A 19,890-nucleotide genomic window follows, 5' to 3' on the forward strand; every position below is an offset into this window, starting at 1 on the left:
GGCCAGGCGTTAATGGCGCGTCGGTAGTCCCAGCTACTCAGGAGGCTGAGGCACGAGAATCGCTTAGGACCCAGGAGGCGAAGGTTACAGTGAGCCGAGATCGTGCCATTGCACTCCAGCCTGGGCGACAAGAGCGAAACACCGTCTCAAAAAAAAAAATCGCTGAAATAACCCAATGGATGGGTTAAACAGATTGCACATAGCTGAAAAGAAACCGAAAATCTGGCCGGGCGCGGTGGCTCTCGCCTGTCATCCCAACACTCTGGGAGGTCGAGGCGGGCGTATCACTTGAGACCAGCCTGGCCAACATGGCGAAACCCCGTCTCTAAAATACCAAATACTAAAAGTACAAAATTAGCTGGTCTGTAATCCCAGCTACTCCGGAGGCTGAGGCAGGAGAATCACTTGAACCCGGAAGGCGGAGGTTGCAGTGAGCCGGGATCGCGCCACTGCACTCCAGCCTGGGGGACAGAGCGAAACTCCCATCTCAAAAAAAAAAAACACGAAAATCTGAAGCAGTCACACAGTGCGTTAGGGACAAGTGGGCGAAAGGAAGGAGGCCACGCTGCTGGGTTTCAGGATGAGATGGGCGTTGAGGGTGCATTCACAGAATCCCGGGAGGAGCCAGCTGACTGCGGAAGGTACTAGGAGAGGGGAGGCGCTGGGCGCGGACTGAGTGGGGAAGGCACTAGGAAGGGAGGCGCTGGGCGCGGACTGAGCGGGGCGCAGTGCTGTAGGGAACGCAGGCTCATCAGGGCGGCCGGGGTGGAGGCGCAGGCGCTGAGCCTTCACCTAAAGTCGCCGGTGTGTGCAGAGCCCGGAGATGCGACCGAGGTCACCGAAAGCGCACGGTGGCGGGGACGTGCTCAAGCTACCGCGCGCTGGGGATAGCGACCACCGCCGCCCCGCGGATCCCACCATCCTGGAGAATATCTCCCTCTGCCCAACTCAGCCGCGCTTCCGGCCCGAAGCCCGGCTTCCTCTGACGTCACGGCCCCTGCGCCCCCTGGCGTCGCGGCTGCGGCTGGGTGTGCGGGCACCGCCCCCTCTGGCTGGAGGGCGGGACTTCCGGCGAATGAGTGACGGGCGCTTCCTCGGCAGCGGCGGCGGCTGAGCCCTGAGGCGACAGCAGCTGCGGGAGGCGACGGGCCGCGGCCTGCGGGACCTGAGGCAGCCGGGGAGGGCCGGGCGCGCCGGCCAGATAGCGAGCCGCGCTGGCGGCGGCGGTGGCCGCGATGATGGAGATCCAGATGGACGAGGGCGGCGGCGTGGTGGTGTACCAGGACGACTACTGCTCCGGCTCTGTGATGTCGGAGCGGGTGTCGGGCCTGGCGGGCTCCATCTACCGCGAGTTCGAGCGCCTCATCCACTGCTACGACGAGGAGGTGGTCAAGGAGCTCATGCCGCTGGTGGTGAACGTGCTGGAGAACCTAGACTCGGTGCTCAGCGAGAACCAGGAGCACGAGGTGGAGCTGGAGCTGCTGCGCGAGGACAACGAGCAGCTGCTCACCCAGTACGAGCGCGAGAAGGCGCTGCGCAGGCAGGCGGAGGAGGTGCGTGGGCCGCGGGACCCGCCCGCATCCCCGTCCCGGACCCCCAGCCAGCCCCGGGTCCGGGACCCACACCTGTCCCGACCTCAGACCTCGCCCCGGCGCCCCGGACCCCCAGACCCCGCCCCGAGACCCGCCTGGACCCCCATCCCCCTCCCCGGGACTTCCCCACCCCCTGTGCCCGCCGTGAGACACCTCCCTAGAGCATCCCCCGCCTGCCCCGGGACCCCACCCCGATCCCCGGGGACCCCCTTTTCCGCCCAGGCCTGGGCCCTGGCCCCCTCCTCCGGGCCCCCAGCCCTGAACGCTCAGCCGCAAACCCGATGTGCCTGGCATCATCCCCGGGGAGCTCAGCTTCAAAGCCAGGCCTCACTCTCCCCTCCCCACCCACCTCTGCATGCCAATTCCCTTTGCTTTCGTGCCTGTATTCAGTCAAAACCGTTTCCCGACCCCAAGTGCTACCTCTGTTGGCTGCCATTCTAAACCCACCTAGAAAAGGAATCTTTGGTGTTCTTAGGGTGCTGCAGCCGTCTGTTGATGTTGGAGACCTTGCCTTGTCCCTAAGTCCGTATTTTGAAGGTCTGTGACATGGGTGAATTGGGTGGTTGATGTAAACACAGAACAAGGCCGCAGGCGGGCTGCTCCTCTGTCAGCAGAAGGAACACTCGAGTTTCTGGAGGTGATCTCTTTGCCCCTTGGTGCCTTGCTTGGCGAGATTGTTAGCTGATGTAGCCAGGGCTGAGAAACCACTCTGGCTTCTGAGGAGTTAAAAGTCTGAGTTTGAAGCGTTTAATTCTGTACTAGGATGTCTCCATAACCTGGAAAAATCGCTTATTTGTGAAGCAGTTACAAGAGCCGTGCCCTGTGGGGAGCTCCGCTTCGCTACATTCATTCACCATCAGATACTGAGCTTGGCCTGCCTGCGTGTGGGCCCAGAGCCTCGCCCTTTGTGGGAAACAGGTTCAGGGAGGCTGGTTCCCATCCCTACTTTGCCTCTGTGACCTTGGCCTGTCGACTGCCTGGGATTTGATTTTCCATCAAAGGAGTGAATTGCACTAGGCCGATCTCTAAGCCCAGAAATTGCCTCATTCTAGGAGTTAGGTAATGCTGTTTGACTTATGAATAGACGTGTCTTAGGAAATGAGCTTCAATTCCTTTTCAATTAATATGGATTAACACATTCTTGACTTTAATAGGAAAATAAAAGAGGGTGTCAGTATTTTGGCTTTTTCTGAAACCAAGGTGATTTATGGCCTAGTTTGGTTTAAAGCGTGTTTATAAAAATAATAACAGTATGTTATGTCATTCCTCCTTTACTGCGGTTTCTATTGCGTTTGGGTCATGTCTGTCGGGAGGCGGTTGTGTGTTGGTTGGAATGCCGCGGTTCCAGCAAAACTGAGTTAAAGTTCTCAACCTAAGGGAACGCAAGCGTTCATGGATTTTGGAGCTCAGGGTGACTGTAGGCATTTTACTGGGAAGGAAACTTGTCCCGAGAAGTGGAGGGGCTGAACCAAGGTCACCCACCCCAGAAGTGCCCAGCCAGGATGCAGAGTGAACCCGACGCTGGCCTGGGTGCTTGCTTCCATGTCAGGCAGCTGCAGGCACCGGAGGGCTGCTCCCCAGAAGCCTGGAGTGCCAGGGCTCCCCTCGCTCAGCTGTGGAACTGTGGTTGCCCCGCTCTGCTGGGCACTGCCCTCCACTTCTCTCCCACACTCAGTGGCCTGACCTAGATTTCAGGTGGGTTTCTTTTCTTTCACCTTGTACCTATGTGGTCAGTATAGTGGACGAGAAGGAACTGACAGGAGAAAATCAAGATGGACAACGTTAAGGCTAGAAATTATAACCTTGCCGCTTAAAAATGAGCTCTGCATGGGATAGGCGCTGCCCAGCTCTGTGCGGTTCACATGTAAGCTGCCGTGAGTGCATCTGCCCTCCCCCAGGGCTCCCGCTGGACTGAGCTGGCGGGTGTGCTTGCGGTTTGCAAAGCTATCGCCTTTAGTCTGAGACCCACCATTGCCCCAGCTCTTTAGAGAAGCTGCAGGGAGAGCTTCGGAGCGGAGCCCCGAAGCCAACCAATGCTTGGCCAGCATGGAGGCTGTGATTAAACGCTAATAGTGCGCCCTTGGAAAGACCTGAGGGCCTTACAACTAAGGAAAAGGGCTCGATGCTGTCAACATTTGGCATGCCTCCTCCTCTACTGAATCAAGCAGACCTTCATTTCCAGCTTTGTAGACCATTGCGCCCCGTGGGTCAGCGTCTTTTCTAGGCAGGGACTTGTGATCACATAGACGTGTGCCTGATAAGAGGGCAGCGGGACGTCACTCGCTGCAGGCATGTCTTGTTGCAGAGGAGCTCCTGGGTGAGCTGTCAGCAGAAGCTCCGTCCCCAGCCACTCAGCTCAAGAAGGCTTAGTCAGAGCTGGGTAACCTGAGCCACTGCAGCCTCTGAGCAGACAGAATCTGCAGGGTTTTGAAAAAGCCTGAGCAGAGCAGACATCCCTGTTCCCATCTTCTTGCCGGTAATAACCACAGTGATTCCCAGTGTGCTCTGAGACCAGGCAGCTGGGTGTATGGGAGTGACGGGAGCTAGAGAGGGTGGGGTCTCCCGAGAGAGTGACCCAAGCCATGGAGTCTGCAGACCCCAGCCTGAGTGTCAGCCCGGCCCTCAGGAGCCACACACCCTGGGTCCATCCTCTTCCCCTCGCTGGGCTGCAGTGGCCGCGGACTTCGCAAGTCAGTTTCATCTCAAGATCCAAGCACCATCACTGGCTGTTGGTTGCCTGGAGAACTGTGGGCAGGCAGATGTAGCAGAGTCAGGGCAGAGCCCTTGATGGGTTCTCAGGGCCGCCGTGGACGGCAGGCACCGGACATTGCTGTCCACCTACCAGACAGTGCAGTTTCTGGTTGTGCAGTTTCTGTTACAAAGTTTTTTAAATCCCTCAAGTTCTTTCTCAGTGGAAAAGAAGGTGGGAAACGGCAGCCGAACGGGGTGGGGGCTGGCGAGGAGCAGATGCTGCCTCCACATGCGCCGTCCGGTGCAGCTCCAGAGGAGGCTGTGCAGAGCCACCACGTTTGCCGTGCTTACCCGGGCAGCAAAGAGCCCTTAGCCCATAGTAATCAACCGCTTAGCTCACAAGAGGAGAAATAAGGGGTGAGCGATGACATGTGAGTATTAGGAGTCATTATTTGCCTTAAAATCTTCTTAACCCTAAAGAAACTGCTGCTGGTAACAGCCCCCAGGCTCATGGCAGGCAGCTGGAGCGGGTGTTCTCTCAACAAGACCAGATCATGATGTTTGCTGATCATTCAGCATTTGATGCTATGTAAGGAAAGGATGCAAGGAAAGACAGTTTTATCCAAAACTTACTTTTTCCTGGTTAAATAAAACTTATCAGCCGGGCACAGTGGCTCACATCTGTAATCCCAGCACTTTGGGAGGCTGAGGCAGGCAAGAGATGAGGTCTCACCATGTTGCCCAGGCTGGTCTCAAACTCCTGGACTCAAGCAATCCTCCCACCTCAGCTTCCCAACATTTGACATTGAACTCCTGACCTCCTCATCTCAGGTCAGGAGTTCGCGACTAGCCTGGCCAACCTGGCAAAACCCCGTCCCTACTAAAAAAACAAAAGAAAAAAAAATTAACCGGATGTGGTGGCGGCGCCTGCAGTCCCAGCTACTCGGGAGGCTGAGGCAGGAGAATCACTTGAACCTGGGAGGAGGATGTTCCGGTGAACCGAGATCACACCACTGCACTCCAGCCTGGGCGACAAGAGTGAGAGTCGGTCTCTAAATAAATAAATAAATAAATAAATAAATGTCATTCATTTCCTAGAGTATTTGGGTAGGATTCAGCTGGAGAAAACAAATACCATCATCCTGCTCTACAGAGATGATCAGTCTGCCATTTTTTCCTCTTTTTTTTTTTTTTCCTCTGCCCCAGATGATCTGCAGGAAGTTGTTTCCATAAATGAATTAAGATGCATCAGGAATTTTTATTCTTGTTTTTCATATGACAGATAGTAAATTCACCACTGCTTGGCCAGAGTGTGTGATTTCTTCTCCTGCCGTGTTATGATATTAAGAACAGTTTTTTTTTTAATGTTTTTTAGGCCGGGCGCCGTGGCTCAAGCCTGTAATCCCAGCACTTTGGGAGGCCGAGATGGGTGGATCACGAGGTCAGGAGATCGAGACCATCCTGGCTAACACGGTGAAACCCCGTCTCTACTAAAAAATACAAAAAACTAGCCGGGCGAGGTGGGGGGCGCCTGTAGTCCCAGCTACTCGGGAGGCTGACGCAGGATAATGGCGTGAACCCGGGAGGCGGAGCTTGCAGTGAGCTGAGATCGCACCACTGCACTCCAGCCTGGGCAACAGAGCGAGACTCCGTCTCAAAAAAAATAAAAATAAAAATAAATATGTTTTTTAAGTCAAGCTATCAAGATGGGGCCGCCAGAGCTGCCTTTCCTAGGTGCCTCTGAAAGCTGGTCTGGTGTAGCGGCACCATTCACCAGGAGTACAGCAGTCTCCCTAAAAGTGGAGCAAATATTTGTAGGAACCATGGAGAAGGAGGTACCTGCTAGCCAGAGGGAACACGGGACAGAGGCCAAAGTGGCCTGGAGGCTGCTGGGCGCAGCCTGCCCCTCTGCCCCTCTGCTGCGGGAGCTCCTGGACCACACTGGCAGCAGTCAGACAGGGCCGAGAGCTGAGAGAAGTCAGTTCTTCCAAAATTAAGATTTCTAAATGAAATATCTGTTTCATTTTTAAGTTTTTAAAAACTGTTTTGAAATAATGTCCAGAAAGGTTGCAGAATTAACACTCCTCACCCAGCGTCCCAAGTGCGGGCATCTTCCCACACTGCTTTCTCTGGCTGTGTGAGGGGCTCAGGGGTCCCTGTGTTCTTGTGTCCTATGTTCTGCGGTGGCCCCTCATTCTCTGCCCTTTGTGACCTTGACCATTGCGTCAGTCACTTTGCAGCTGTGCCTCGGTCTGGCTGATGGGCCCTGGGGACCAGACACGGGGCACGTCCTCAGGCCTCAGCAGGAAGACCCATGGCCTGCAGAGCCTGCTAGATCCTTAATCTGTGCCAGATGGGCATCAGGTGAGGGGTACAAGATTTTTGGATGGTTCCCTTTCCCCAGGTTCCCATTTATTATCCGGGCGGGAGGATGAGCTGTTAGTGCATGAAAATCACTGCAGAAGATCGCCAGGAGCTGCATGGAGTGCCGGCTCTCTGGACTTGTTTTCCTTTGCTCTGTTGAAAGTTGGGCTCCCAAAGCCAGGCGCAGTGGCTCACGCCTGTAATCCCAACACTTTGAAAGGCTGAGGCGGGTGGATCATGAGGTAAGGAGTTTGAGACCAGCCTGGCCAGTATGGTGAAACCCCGTTTCTACTAAAAATACAAAAATTAGCTGGGTGTGGTGGTGCACGCCTGTAATCCCAGCTACTTGGAAGGCTAAGGCAGGAGAATCGCTTGAACACAGGAGGCGGAGGTTGCAGTGAGCCGATATCGAAATGCCACTGCACTCCAGCCTGGGCAATAGAGGGAGACTCCATCTCAAAAAAAGAAAGAAAGTTGGGGTCCCAAGCTCCCCTTGTCACCCTGAGTGTCCATCCGCCACTAGGTCCTACTGTTCTTTTGGCCTCAGGAGTTCTTTAATGCCCCCACTTTTCATCTCCTTTGCTGCTTTCTGCTTCCAGTCACCACCATCCCAGGGTCTCCTGGCCACTCCCACCCCCGCCACTTCGCCAGCCCAGAGAACCCTCACAAAGCATAGCTGGTCTCTGAGTGCTAGGCTGGATTCCAGGCAGGGGCATTAGCTGATCGCTCTCCTGAGGCAGACTGGACGTCTCAGACGCCAATAACATGAGGGGATCTGAGTGACAAGGTGGGCCAGGACACTGGGTGGACAGAGTGAGGCTGTCTCCCCCAGGTGATCCCCCACCCGGCCCACCGTAAGGGCAGACGGTGAGTTACTCAGCTTCATGCAAGAAAGGTAGATGCTTAAAGGGTGGGTTTGTTTCCTGTTTAATGAACATTTTGTAGAAAGTAGGGGGATCCTGTAGCAGTGGGTTTCAGATACAGGAGACCAGACAGGAGAAAATACTGTGAGATGGGAAAGTGGATGCCAGCAACAGCAAACAGCAGAGAGCGGGTGAAGTTCTCGAAAGGCCAAGAAGAGCCTGGTGGGAAATTGGTCTTACCTCAGAACTGCCTGTGCTCAGGGCACAGGATCGACTTTTTCGCCTTGGGCTGCTTTTTCTTTTCTTTCTGTGGGTGAGAATTTTATTGCAGTATCATTGATATACCCTGAACTGTACATACTTAAGGAGTACAATTTGATGAGTTTTGAAATATGTATGGGCTGGGCGCGGTGGCTCAAGCCTGTAATCCCAGCACTTTGGGAGGCCGAGACGGGCGGATCACGAGGTCAGGAGATCGAGACCATCCTGGCTAACACGGTGAAACCCCGTCTCTACTAAAAATACAAGAAAATTAGCCGGGCGAGGTGGCGGGCGCCTGTAGTCCCAGCTACTCGGGAGGCTGAGGCAGGAGAATGGCGTGAACCCGGGGGGGCGGAGCTTGCAGTGAGCCAAGATCGCGCCACTGCACTCCAGCCTGGGGCACAGAGCAAGACTCTGTCTCAAAAAAAAAAAAAATATGTATGAACACCTGAAGCCATCCCTGCAGTCCAAGCAGTGTAGATGCCCAGACCCCAGAGTTCCCTCTGCCCTGTGTAACCCCCCTCTGACCCCTCCTTGCCCCACCTGTCCCCAGGTAACCACTGATCTGCCTTCTGTCACTGTAGGTTGATTTGCATTTTCTAGAGCTTTGCATAATGGTCTCCTGCAGTGCATACGTGGTTTCCTATGACCTCTTCCACTCAGTACAGTGATTCGGGGACTCACCCAGGCCGTGTGTCCTTTCTCCATGGCCAAGCAGGGTCCCAGCAGTGCTGTTTGTCCATCCGCCTGCCTGCAGGGGAGCTGGGCGGCTTGCTTTTACCTAACCTTCACGCGTGAGCGGTTTGTAAGCCCGCTCACCCCGGGGCAGGGTGTTGGGCCAAACACTGCTCGGGATAGGCTGGCGGTGAAACCCAGAGGCTAGAATCTGCTTATGAGGGGGATGAGTCTTTGCGGAGACCCTTAGAGCCCAAAACATCATTACCCTGTTGCATTTTTTTTTGAGCCACTGTTAGGGCAAGAGATCCGGGGCATGCCACGTGAAATGCGACAGGGTCTTTCCTCAAGATGGCTCCTCTGTGCGGTGGGTTTCCCACACAGGGCCTAAGGCATTTCGATTCTTGTTATCAACAACCAGATTCCAAACTTGCCTTTCGTTAAAGTTTCTGGGTGCCCTTTCCTCCCCAGGCCTCTGGGGAGTTTTGGGCTCCTGTTTCCTAACCTTTCCCCAGCCAGCCTTCCCATCACCTTTCCTTCTCCCCAGGAAATGAATTCCCAGATAAATGCACAGTCCCAGTGGGCCCTTGCACAGGTGTGTCTCTACGTCCCTGCCTGAGGTTAGAGCATTCATGTTTTGAGAGCAAGGACCCTTTGTCTACTGAGAAGAGCGAACTGAGGCACGGTTAGCAGGCCCCCCGTTCAGTGCAACCAGAGGGAGTCAGAGGCTGGGGCTGGTTAGGAAGTTTCAGAAGCCAGTGTAAACTCCTAAGAATGCGCCCAGAGAATAAAAGTTTACTTGAGAATAATTTTTCCCAGGGAGATATTTCATAGGATGGGACATTTAACTTGGGGTTTTAGTTTTATCTTCATTTTTCTTCTGCTGGTACCAACCATATAAATTTATATATATATCTATATATGTGTGTGTATATATATATCCCAATACAAATGTATATGTACTAGTAAGACAGATGGGGAAATATATATATACATTTCCCCATCTGTTTTACCCATTCTTGAAAATCAGTGTGTATTCAACTAGTTGGGATTTGTTTCATGTGGACGCTGAACCCAGCAGTCCCTTTCACAGAAACGTGAGGAAGCCTTGCTTTTCAACCTGATTTTTGGATTCCCGAGCTGGTGGCCGGATCTCTCCGCCCCACGTGTAACACCTGAATGGAGAAATGTCCTTCCCTCCACCCGTGTGCCGTCCAGCAGGCTTTGGGGGCAGCTTTGTAACTCCAGGGCCAACCCCTGCACGTCCTCTCTCTGCATTTTAGATCTAGGTGGCCAGGCAGTTGTGGGAAATGGAAGGAGCTCCGACTGACCCCTGCCAGCCCTGGGTAACCACAGCCATGCAAGGTCCCTGCCCGTACCTGGGAACTAGCTGTGAAGGGCATCCGCCAGGGATGTGCCCAGCGCCCAGCTGTTTGCCTGCTTAAGATAAAAGACCAAATATGAGCCTTTTTCCTTGGAAATTCATACCGCCCCCTCATTCCCAGGGAAGGAAACAAATTGATCGATATTGCAGAAGAACGAGATCTTTGATTCGTGTCGACATTCATTTCTAACCAACCAGCCAGAGCTGAATTGTTTCTCGCTGGTGAGCCTGGCCTAACGGACATATGGGAGGGGAGGTTTGGATTTTTTGTTTTTATTTATTTATTTATTTATTCATTTATTTATTTATTTATTGAGACCTGGTCTCGATCTGTTGCTCAGGCTGGATTGTAGTGGCACGATCTTGGCTCACTGCAACCTCCGCCCTCCGGGTTCAAGCAATTCTCCTGCCTCAGCCTCCCGAATACTTGGGATTACAGGCGCCCGCCACCACACCCGGCTAATTTTTTATATTTTTGACAGAGATGGGGTTTCACCATGTTCGCCAGGCTGGTCTTGAACTGCTGACTTCAGGTGATCTGCCCACCTCAGCCTCCCAAAGTGCTGGGATTACAGGCATGAGCCACTGCACCAGCTGTTGGATTTAATGTGTTACTTTACTCACCAGGAAAGTGTCCATGAGTTGTGAAAGTTACCAAAAGCCTGTTGATCGCCCTGTGAAAGAACTTACCTGGCCATTGCTCTGACATTCTGAGTCCAGAATATTGTCGTCTTGATTTTATATTTGACATGAAAAAAGTCAGTCACTGTGTAACTTTGTTTACATATAAAAGGAAGGATGATCTCATTCTATGGAATACTAAAATACCTGACTTGGATTACTAGATTTTGGAAGACCCTATGCTCTCAGGTCATTTCTTTTTTTTTTTTTTTTTTTTTTTTTTTTTTTTTTTTTGAGACAGTCTCCCTCTGTCATGCAATGGCGCGATCTCCGCTCACTGCAACCTCCGCCTCCCAGGTTCAAACTATTCTCCTGCCTCACCTCCTTAGCTGGGATTGCAGGTGTGCACCACTATGCCCGGCTAATTTTGGTATTTTTAGTAGAGACGGGGTTTCACCATGTTGGTCAGGCTCGTCTCGAACTCCTGACCTCGTGATCCACCCACCTTGGCCTCCCAAAGGGCTTGGATTACAGGAGTGAGCCACTGTGCCCGTTTATTTCAATATGTATCTTGACATTCACCAAAAATGGTAGGCACGGTGGCTCATGCCTATAATCCCAGCACTTTGGGAGGCTGAGGTGGATGAATGACCTGAGGTTAGGAGTTTGAGACCAGCCTGGCCAACATGGCAAAACCCCGTCTCTACTAAAAATACAAAAATTAGCCAGGTGTGACTGGGCGCAGTGGCCCACACCTGTAATCCCAGCACTTTGGGAGGCTGAGGCAGGCAGATCACGAGATCAAGGAGATCGAGACTATCCTGGCTAACACAGTGGAGCCCCATCTCTACTAAAAATACAAAAAAATTAGCCAGGTGTGGTGGTGGGCGCCTGTGATCCTAGGTACTTGGGAGGCTGAAGCAGGAGAATCGCTTGAACCCGGGAGGCAGAGGTTGCAGTGAGCTGAGATTGCGTTACTGCACTCCAGCCTGGGCAACAGAGCAAGACTGTCTCAAAAAAAATAAAATAAAAATTAGTCAGGTGTGGTGGTGGGTGCCTATAATCCTAGCTACTCGGGAGGCTGGGAGGCTGAGGCAGGAGAATCACTTGAACCCAGGAGGCAGAGGTTGCAGTGAGCCAAGATCGCGCCCCTGCACTCCAGCCTGGGTGACGGAGGAAAGAAGAAAAGAGAGAAAGAGAGAGCAAAGAGAAGAGAAGAAATTCACCGAAAAGCAAATTCTGAAAACATAAGTTGAATTTAATTTTCAAGCAGAGCCTTCGATCGTGGGAGGGATGGGGAAGTACATCTTAAAAACATGTCTAAAAAGGGAATCCTGTGGCACATTGGTACCTAGACGTGACAGTTGTTTCGTGTCTCAGCTGAGGAACGACACCCGTGTTCTCCTTCATTTTGTAATCTCGAGTCATTGCTCCGTGGGATGCTCAAAGGTGACCCACGGGTAGCCTCACACGTCCGGCTGCCACACGGCGTTTCACTAGACTCGCCTGGAGAGGTAGTCGTGTCAAAGACACGCTGCCCTGCGGCACGGATCACGAGCACGTGCACAGAAACCTTTCACTTTGCTACCGTCACACCTTCAGCAGGTCTCGGACCAAGATACTACTGTGCTGTATTCTGGGTAGTTCTTTTATTTTTTATAACCTAGTACTATGCAGGCCCATTCAACAAAAACGCTGATAGTTAAAACGTTATTTTTCTCAGCTCCATTCATATTTTGTGATCGTGCTTTATAGAGTTAAATTCATCTCTCTTCCCCAAGTCCCCACCACTGAAAATTCTTAGTTCTCTCTCTCTATATTTTTTTTTTTTTTTCCTGAGACGGAGTCTCGTTCTGTCACCCAGGCTGGGGTGCGGTGGCGCTATCTCGGCTGACTGCAAGCTCCGCCTCCCAGGTTCACGCCATTCTCCTGCTTCAGCCTCCTGAGTAGCTGGGACTACAGGCGCCTGCCACCACCACGCCTGGCTAATCTTTTTTGTATCTTTAGTAGAGATGGGGTTTCACCTTGTTAGGGTGGTCTCGATCTCCTGACCGCATGATCCTCCCATCTCAGCCTCCCAAAGTGCTGGGACTACAGGTGTGGGCCACCGCGCCCATCTGAAAATTTTTGGTTCTCTTAAATCAGAAGTAAATGGTTTTTTTTTTTTTTTTTTTGGACAGAGTTTCACTCTTGTTGCCCAGGCTGGAGTGCAATGTCATGGCCTCGGCTCACTGAAACCTCCACCTCCCGGGTTCAAGAGATTCTCCTGCCTCAGCCTCCCGAATAGCTGGGATTACAGGCATGCACCACCACGCCCGGCTAATTTTGTATTTTTAGTAGAGACGGGGTTTCACCACGTTGGCCAGGTTGGTCTTGAACTCCTGATCTCAGGTGATCCCCCCACCTCAGCCTCCTAAAGTGCTGGGATTACAGGCGTGAGTCACCGCGCCCGGCCTATGATTTTTTTTTTTTTTTTTTTTAGATGGAGTTTCGCTCTTATTGGCCAGGCTGGAGTGCAATGGCGCAATCTTGGCTCACTGCAACCTCTGCCTCCTGAGTTCAAGCCCTCCTCCTGCCTCAGCCCCATTAGTAGCTGAGACTACAAGTGTGTGCCACCATGCCCGGCTAATTTTTGTATTTTTAGTAGAGACAGGGTTTCTCCATGTTGGTCAGGCTTGTCTCGAACTCCCGACCTCAGGTGATCCACCCGCCTCAGCCTCCCAAAGATGCTCAGGGCTAGACTAATGCTGGGATTACAAGCGTGAGCCACCGCGCCTGGCCAATGATCTTTAAATAAAAATATTCTCTGGGCCGGGTGCAGTGGCTCACACCTGTAATACCAGTGCTTTGGGTAGCCAAGGCAGGCAGATTCCTTGAGGTCAGGAGTTCGAGAGCAGCCTGGCCAATGTGGTGAAACCCTGTCTCTACTAAAAATACAAAAGTTGGCCAGGTGCAGTGGCTCACGCCTATAATCCCAGCACTTTGGGAGGCCGAGGTGGATGGATCACAAGGTCAGGAGATCGAGACCATGCTGGCTAACTCGGTGAAACTCCGTCTCTACTAAAACTACAAAAAATTAGCCAGGCGAGGTGGCGGGCGCCTGTAGTCCCAGCTACTCGGGAGGCTGAGGCAGGAGAATGGCATGAACCCGGGAGGCGGAGCTTGCAGTGAGCCAAGATCACGCCACTGTACTCCGGCCTAGACGACAGAGCGAGACTCCGCCTCAAAAAAAAAAAAAAAATACAAAAGTTAGCGGGGCGTGGTGGTGGGTGCCTGTAATCCCAGCTACTCAGAGGTTAAGGCAGGAGAATCGCTTGAACCTGGGAGATGGAGGTTGCAGTGAGCCAAGATCTCACTACTGTGCACCAGCCTGGGCAACAGAGCCGTCTCCAAAAAATATAAATAGGAATTTTCATTCTTCCGGGGACATTGTCTGCAGGCACTCAGAGTGGTCCAGCGTTTGACATACCGACGTAGGCTTTCCTACAATACAGCCTCTAACAAAACTAGGCTGTCCCGAACCCCTGGTAATAGAATTGTTTACCTTTATACTAAGAAGGTTGGGAAAGCACCAAAATCTGCATGTGGGGTGTGCCCAGGCAGACTTCAAGGGGTTCGTGCTGTAAGACCTAAAGTTCTTATGAGATTGTCCAAAACAAAGAAACATGTCAGCAGGACCTATGGTGGTTCCATGTGTGCTAAATGTGTTCGTGACAGGATCAAGCGTGCTTTCCTTGTCGAGGAGCAGAAAATCATTGTGAAAGTGTTGAAGGCACAAGCACAGAGTCAGAAAGCTAAATTAAAAAAAGAAACATTTTTAAGTAATAAAAATGAAAAGACGTAAAAAAATAAAATAAATAAATAAGAATTTTCCAGCGTCCAGCCCCAAAAGATGAGTTTTCTGTCACCCCAAGTCTAGCCCTGAGCATCTTCTCACTGAAATCGAGAACTCAACCTTAGGGGCTGGGCCTCCTCACCTGTAGTCGCTGTGCTTCGGGAGGCTGTGGCAGGATTGCTTGAGCCCAGTAGGTCAAGGCTGCAGTGACCCTTGGTCATGCTGCTGTACTCCAGTCTGGGTAACCGAGCAAGACCCATCTCCATAGAGCAAGACCCCATCTCAAGCAGTCTTCCTGCCTCAACCTCCCAAGTAGCTGGCACTATGGGCATGCAACAGTATGCCCAGCCAATTATTTTTTGCAAAGGTAAGGTCTTATTATATTGCCCAGACTGGGCTCGAACTCTTAGCCTCAAGTGGCACTCCTGCCTCAGCCACCCAAAGTGCTGGGATTACAGATGTGAGCCACTGTGCCCAGCCTGAGACCCCATCTTTAAAAAGAAAAAAAAAATGGCCCCTTGCTAAGGGGCAGAGACCTGGCGCTTTCTGACAGGTGAGTTGCATAACCAAAAAATAAATATGTGTGTAGGTGATTCAGAATGATTCTCAAATTAATCTAGAAGGAGAAATTAGGAATAACCAAGAAAATGTTGAAAAGGAAGATGTAAGAGGGAGAGCAGATATTAGATACTAGAAGGTACCGTAACACCACAACACCAGTTTAAAAACCTGTGGTGCTGGCTCAGAAACAGACTGAAATATAGCCAGGCACAGTGGCTCATGCCTGTAATCCCAACAGTCTAGGAGGCTGAGAGGGGATCGCTGGAATCCAGGAGTTTGAGATCAGCCTGGGTAACATAGGGAGACCCTGTCTCTACAACAGAAACACAAAAATTAGCCCAATGTGGTGGTGGCACGTGCCTGTGTTCCCAGCTGCCCGGGAGACTGAGATGGGAGGATTCCTTGAGCCCACGAGGTCAAGGCTACAGTGAGCCTTGACTGTGCCACTGCACTCCAGCCTGGGTGACAGAGCAAGACTCTGTCCCAAAAAAATTGAAAAATAACAGTAAAGGGGAAAAAAGCCTCATTAAAAAAAAAAAAAAAGTATAAAAGAAATGTTGAGAGTGCTACAAAATGGCTCTGTCCCCCTTTTAGGGGGAATGTGAGTTGGGACAACCTCTGAAGAGTCACTTAGCAGTGCATGACCACATCCTCGGAGAGCAGGAGGCCAGCAGGCGGATGTACAAAGACATATGCGCACACAGCTTTGTTTGTTTGTTTGTTTTTCTTTTGAGACAGAATCTCGCTCTTGTTGCCCAGGCTGGAGTGCAATGGCGCGATCTTGGCTCACTGCAACCTAGGTTCAAGCAATTCTCCTACCTCAGCCTCCTGAGTAGCTGGGATTACAGGCGCACATTGCCACGCCCAGCTAATTTTTTATGTTTTTAGTAGAGACGGGGGTTTCACCATGTTAGCCAGGCTGGTCTTGAACTCCTGACCTCAGGTGATCTACCTGCCTTGGCCTCCCAAAGTGCTAGGGTTACAGGCGTGAGCCACCGCGCCCGGCTAGCCTTTTTATAATAGCAAACATTTTAAAGCAACCTGAAAGTCCATAAAGAGATAATGGATTGAGCAAACTGTGCTCTACCCACACACTCCCAGCAGAACACACACCTGCCAAAAATGGAAGTGGTAGAATGTGCGTGTTGGTGTTAAAAGGCATTTCAATATAAATCAGTGAATAAATCAGGTTACAAACACTGTGTACAAGATGATCGCACATCTGCTCTACGCACACACATACAAATCCAGAAGAACGTCACACAATTTTTAACTGACCCTATAGACAGAGCCTTGTAATTTAAAAATTTTTCTATTTTTACCTAACACCGATTTTCCTACAAAAACATACGTTGTTTGTATAATTCTTTTCATTTTTTATATAACAGGAAATAAAATTACCTACTTTAAAAAATATCCAGGCTGGGCGTGGGAGCTCATGCCTGTAATCCCAGCATTTTGGGAGGCCAAGGCGGGTGGATCACCTGACGTCAGGGGTTCGAGGCCAGCCTGGCTAACGTGGTAAAACCCCGTCTCCAGTAAAAATACAAAGAATTAGCCGGGCATAGTGGTGGGCGCCTGTCATCCCAACTACCTGGGAGGCTGACGCAGGAGAGTCGCTTGCACTCGGCGGGGGAGGTTGCAGTGAGCTGAGGTCGTGCCATTGCATTCCAGCCTGGGCAACAAGAGCAAAACTTTGTCTCAAAAAAAAAAGAAAAAAAAACAAGGCCAGGCGTGGTGGCTCACACCTGTAATCCCAGCACTTTGGGAGGCCGAGGTGGGAGGTTTGCTTGAGCTCAGGAGTCTGAGACCAGCCTGGGCAATATAGTGAGACCCTATTTCTACAAAACCTTGTTTTTTTTTGAAGGAGAGCGAGGATCTCACTGTCATCCGGGAGTGCAGTGGTACCAGCCTCAGGGCTCACTGCAGCCCTGACCTCCTGGGCTCAGGTGATCCTCCCACCACAGCCTCCCAGCTCACTGGAACTACAGGCAAACGCCATCGTGTCCAGCTAATTTTTTTATTTTTTTGTAGAGATGGGATTTCACCATGTTGCGTCTAACTCCTGGAGTCACTCAGTCCCCTCACGTCAGCCTCCCAAAGTTCTGGGATTACAGGCATGAGCCACCACTCCCGGCCTACAGAAACTTTTTGTTTTTTCGTTTTGTTTTGTTTTTTGGAGACAGAGTCTCACTCTGTTGCCCAGGCTGGAGTGCAGTGGCGGGATCTCAGCTCACTACAATCTCCGCCTCCCAGGTTCAAGCGATTCCCCTGCCTCGCCCTCCTGAGTAACTGGGATTACAGGCGCCCGCCACCGCGCCCGGCTAGTTTTTTGTATTTTTTAGTAGAGACGGGGTTTCACCGTGTTAGCCAGGATGGTCTCGATCTCCTGACCTCGTGATCCGCCCGTCTCGGCCTCCCAAAGTGCTGGGATTACAAGCTTGAGCCACCGCGCCCGGCCGAAAAAAGAAATTCTTATCAGTCGATTAATAGCATGTGTGTGTTCTTCATATCCTAGTTGTAGCCACAGTTAATTCAAAACCGCTTATTTTTATTTTTTGTGCCGCTGCACAGAAAAGTCATGCGTTTTCCCAGCTGTGGAGTGTTCGTTTTTCTTCATTTTCCTTAAGTTGCATGTGATGCCCGTAACACAGGCCCTTCCTGCTGCCTCCTGCTCCCTGCCTGCCCCTCCCGCCGCCTCTGTGGTTTTCTGCCCTCTCAGTAACTGCACAGGATGAGTCACCTCTTGGGCAGAGCCCCAGTGGTTTCAACACAAAGACCTTTTTAGAAGCTGCTGCTATAGGAGGAAGCGTCGAGGGGCCTAGTATACGGGTGGGAGAGTGGGTAGAGTTATTATAGGGAACACAGCTGTGGCCACTACCCGTGAATCTTCCAGATCCCGAAAGATGAAATCCACTGCCCGGTTTGTATTCCCACCTTCTAAGAAACCGTTTGTCTTCAGAACCCAGCTAACGCTGGGTGCAGTCGCTCAGGCCTGTAATCCCAGCACTTTGGGAGGCTGAGGTGGGAGGATCGCTTGAGCCCAGGAGTTTGAGACCAACCTGGGAACCATAGCAAGACTAAAATTTTTTTTTTTTTGAGACAGAGTCTTGCTCTGTCGCCCAGGCTGAAGTGCAGTGGCGTGATCTCGGCTCACTGCAAGCTCCGCCTCCCAGGTTCACGCCATTCTCCTGCCTCAGCCTCCCCAGTAGCTGGGACTACAGGCACCCGCCACCACACCCGGCTAATTTTTTGTATTTTTAGTGGAGATGGGGTTTCACCTTGTTAGCCAGGATGGAGTTGATCTTCTGGCCTCGTGATCCGCCCACCTCGGCCTCCCAAAGTGCTGGGATTACAGGCTTGAGCCACCGCGCCCAGCCAATTTTTTTTTTTTTTTTTTTTTTTTTTGAGATGGAGTCTTGATCTGTCTCCCAGGCTGTAGTGCAGCGGGGTGATCTGGGCTCACGGCAACCTCCACCTCCCAGGTTCAAGTGATTCTCCTGCCTCAGCCTCCCAAGTAGCTGAGATTACAGGCGTGTGCCACCACACCTGGCTAATTTTTGTATTTTTTTAGTAGAAACAGGGTTTCACCATGTTGGTCAGGCTGGTCTCAAACTCCTATCCTCATATGATCCACCCACCTCGGCCTCCCAAAGTTCTGGAATGAGGCAGGAGAATCGCTTGAACCCGGGAACTGCAGGTTGTGGTGTATTTTTTAGTAGAAACAGGATTTCACCATATTGGTCACGCTGGTCTCGAACACTCACTCAGACTGGTGGTTCACAGCGTGAGCCACTGTGCCTGGCCTCTACAAAAAAATTTTAAAAATTAGCCAGGCCTGGTGACACATGCCCGTGGTCCCAGCTACTCAGGAGGTGGAGGCAGGAGGATCATTTGAGTCCAGGTACTCAAGGCTGCAGCGAGTTGTGATCACACCACTGCAGTCCAGCCTCAGAGACAGAGCAAGACTCTGTCTAAAAAAAAAAAAAAAAAAAAAACGGGCTCACGCCTGTAATCCCAGCACTTCGGGAGCCCGAGGCGGGCAGATCACGAGGTCAGGAGATCGAGACCATCCTGGCTAACACAGTGAAACCCCGTCTCTACTAAAAATACAAAAAACTAGCCGGGCATGGTGGCGGGCGCCTGTAGTCCCAGCTACTTGGGAGGCTGAGGCAGGAGAATGGCGAGAACCTGGGAGGCGGAGCTTGCAGTCAGCCGAGATCGTGCCACTGGACTGCAGCCCGGGCGACAGAGCAAGACTCCGTCTCAAAAAAAAAAAAAAAAAGAACGAAAAGAAGGCCCAGCTGGTATGTGTGCTTCTTCCAGTGCAATTTCTTGATAATACTCCCCAGTTTTCTACTCTGTAAAAACAAGGTGTTAACAGCTCCCTCTCTGGGCTCCTGTAGGAATTACACTCAGGGCATCGATGCCTGGCCAGAGGCCTGGCCACACCTGGACCTTACTGGCCCCTCTGCTCCTCAGACCTTTCATGAGCTGCTTTTATTTTGCAAAGTGTTTTGTTTTCACTTGGTTTGATAATAATTTTGTCCTGAAACTTACCACATAAGGTTAAGATTCCAAACCTAGACCATTCTCCCTGCCTTTTTATTTAAGGAGTAGGAGCAAGACTGTGTTGCTAGTTATCCCAGTAACGATGGTGTCCTGAGCTGAGTTGCAACTGAGATGCAGAAAAGTAGGCTCAGCCTTGTTCTGAGGCGTGGAGTTGAGAGGACTCAGACGGCTCCATTGCAAACAGGACTGGCTGCATGCTCATGGATCCCAGTGCATAAATGGAAACACAGGGCTCTGTGTTCAAAAATGAGCAAACATTTCAAGATGGCAGCAGCCAAGCCAAGCATGGAGCCTTCTGAGTGCAGGGTCCTGCGTTGCTGCCCGGGTCTCGTGCAGCCGTGAAGATGGCCGTGATTGGAAACAACAGGCTCCCTTCACAGCAAATCCTCCCTGGACAGGAGAGTGCTGGCATGTCCTGGGGTTGTGAGCACCGCCGGAAGGAGAGGAGGGTGCGATCATGCAGTCCTGGAG

General features: G+C 51.7%; 2 protein-coding genes across 13 annotated transcripts in view; both read left to right on the plus strand.

The window, feature by feature from the left end:
• Positions 1-1,234: 1,234 nt before the first annotated feature.
• Positions 1,235-19,890, plus strand: part of LOC105485837 (mitogen-activated protein kinase 8 interacting protein 3) — a 62,310-nt gene continuing 43,654 nt past the window's right edge. For all 12 annotated transcript variants that reach the window (XM_071083871.1, XM_011748383.3, XM_011748379.3 and 9 more), the window contains exon 1: positions 1,235-1,553. In XM_071083871.1, coding sequence (XP_070939972.1) covers positions 1,236-1,553 — 318 coding nt within the window. In that variant the 5' untranslated portion in view covers position 1,235. The remainder of the gene's footprint in view (positions 1,554-19,890) is intronic.
• LOC139359943 (large ribosomal subunit protein eL34-like) lies at positions 6,107-18,835 on the plus strand. Its single transcript, XM_071085153.1, has 3 exons — positions 6,107-6,260; positions 6,637-6,647; positions 13,858-18,835. The coding sequence occupies exons 1-3, from the start codon at positions 6,107-6,109 to the stop codon at positions 14,293-14,295; spliced, it is 603 nt and encodes a 200-aa protein (XP_070941254.1). The 3' UTR covers positions 14,296-18,835.

This window comes from Macaca nemestrina, chromosome 18, assembly GCF_043159975.1.
Source record: "Macaca nemestrina isolate mMacNem1 chromosome 18, mMacNem.hap1, whole genome shotgun sequence".
Taxonomy (NCBI): Eukaryota; Metazoa; Chordata; class Mammalia; order Primates; family Cercopithecidae; genus Macaca; species Macaca nemestrina.

Bases quoted from the DNA above. Each gene is read 5' to 3' on its own strand.
- LOC139359943 (XM_071085153.1), top strand. From the start codon at position 6,107: ATGGAGAAGGAGGTACCTGCTAGCCAGAGGGAACACGGGACAGAGGCC.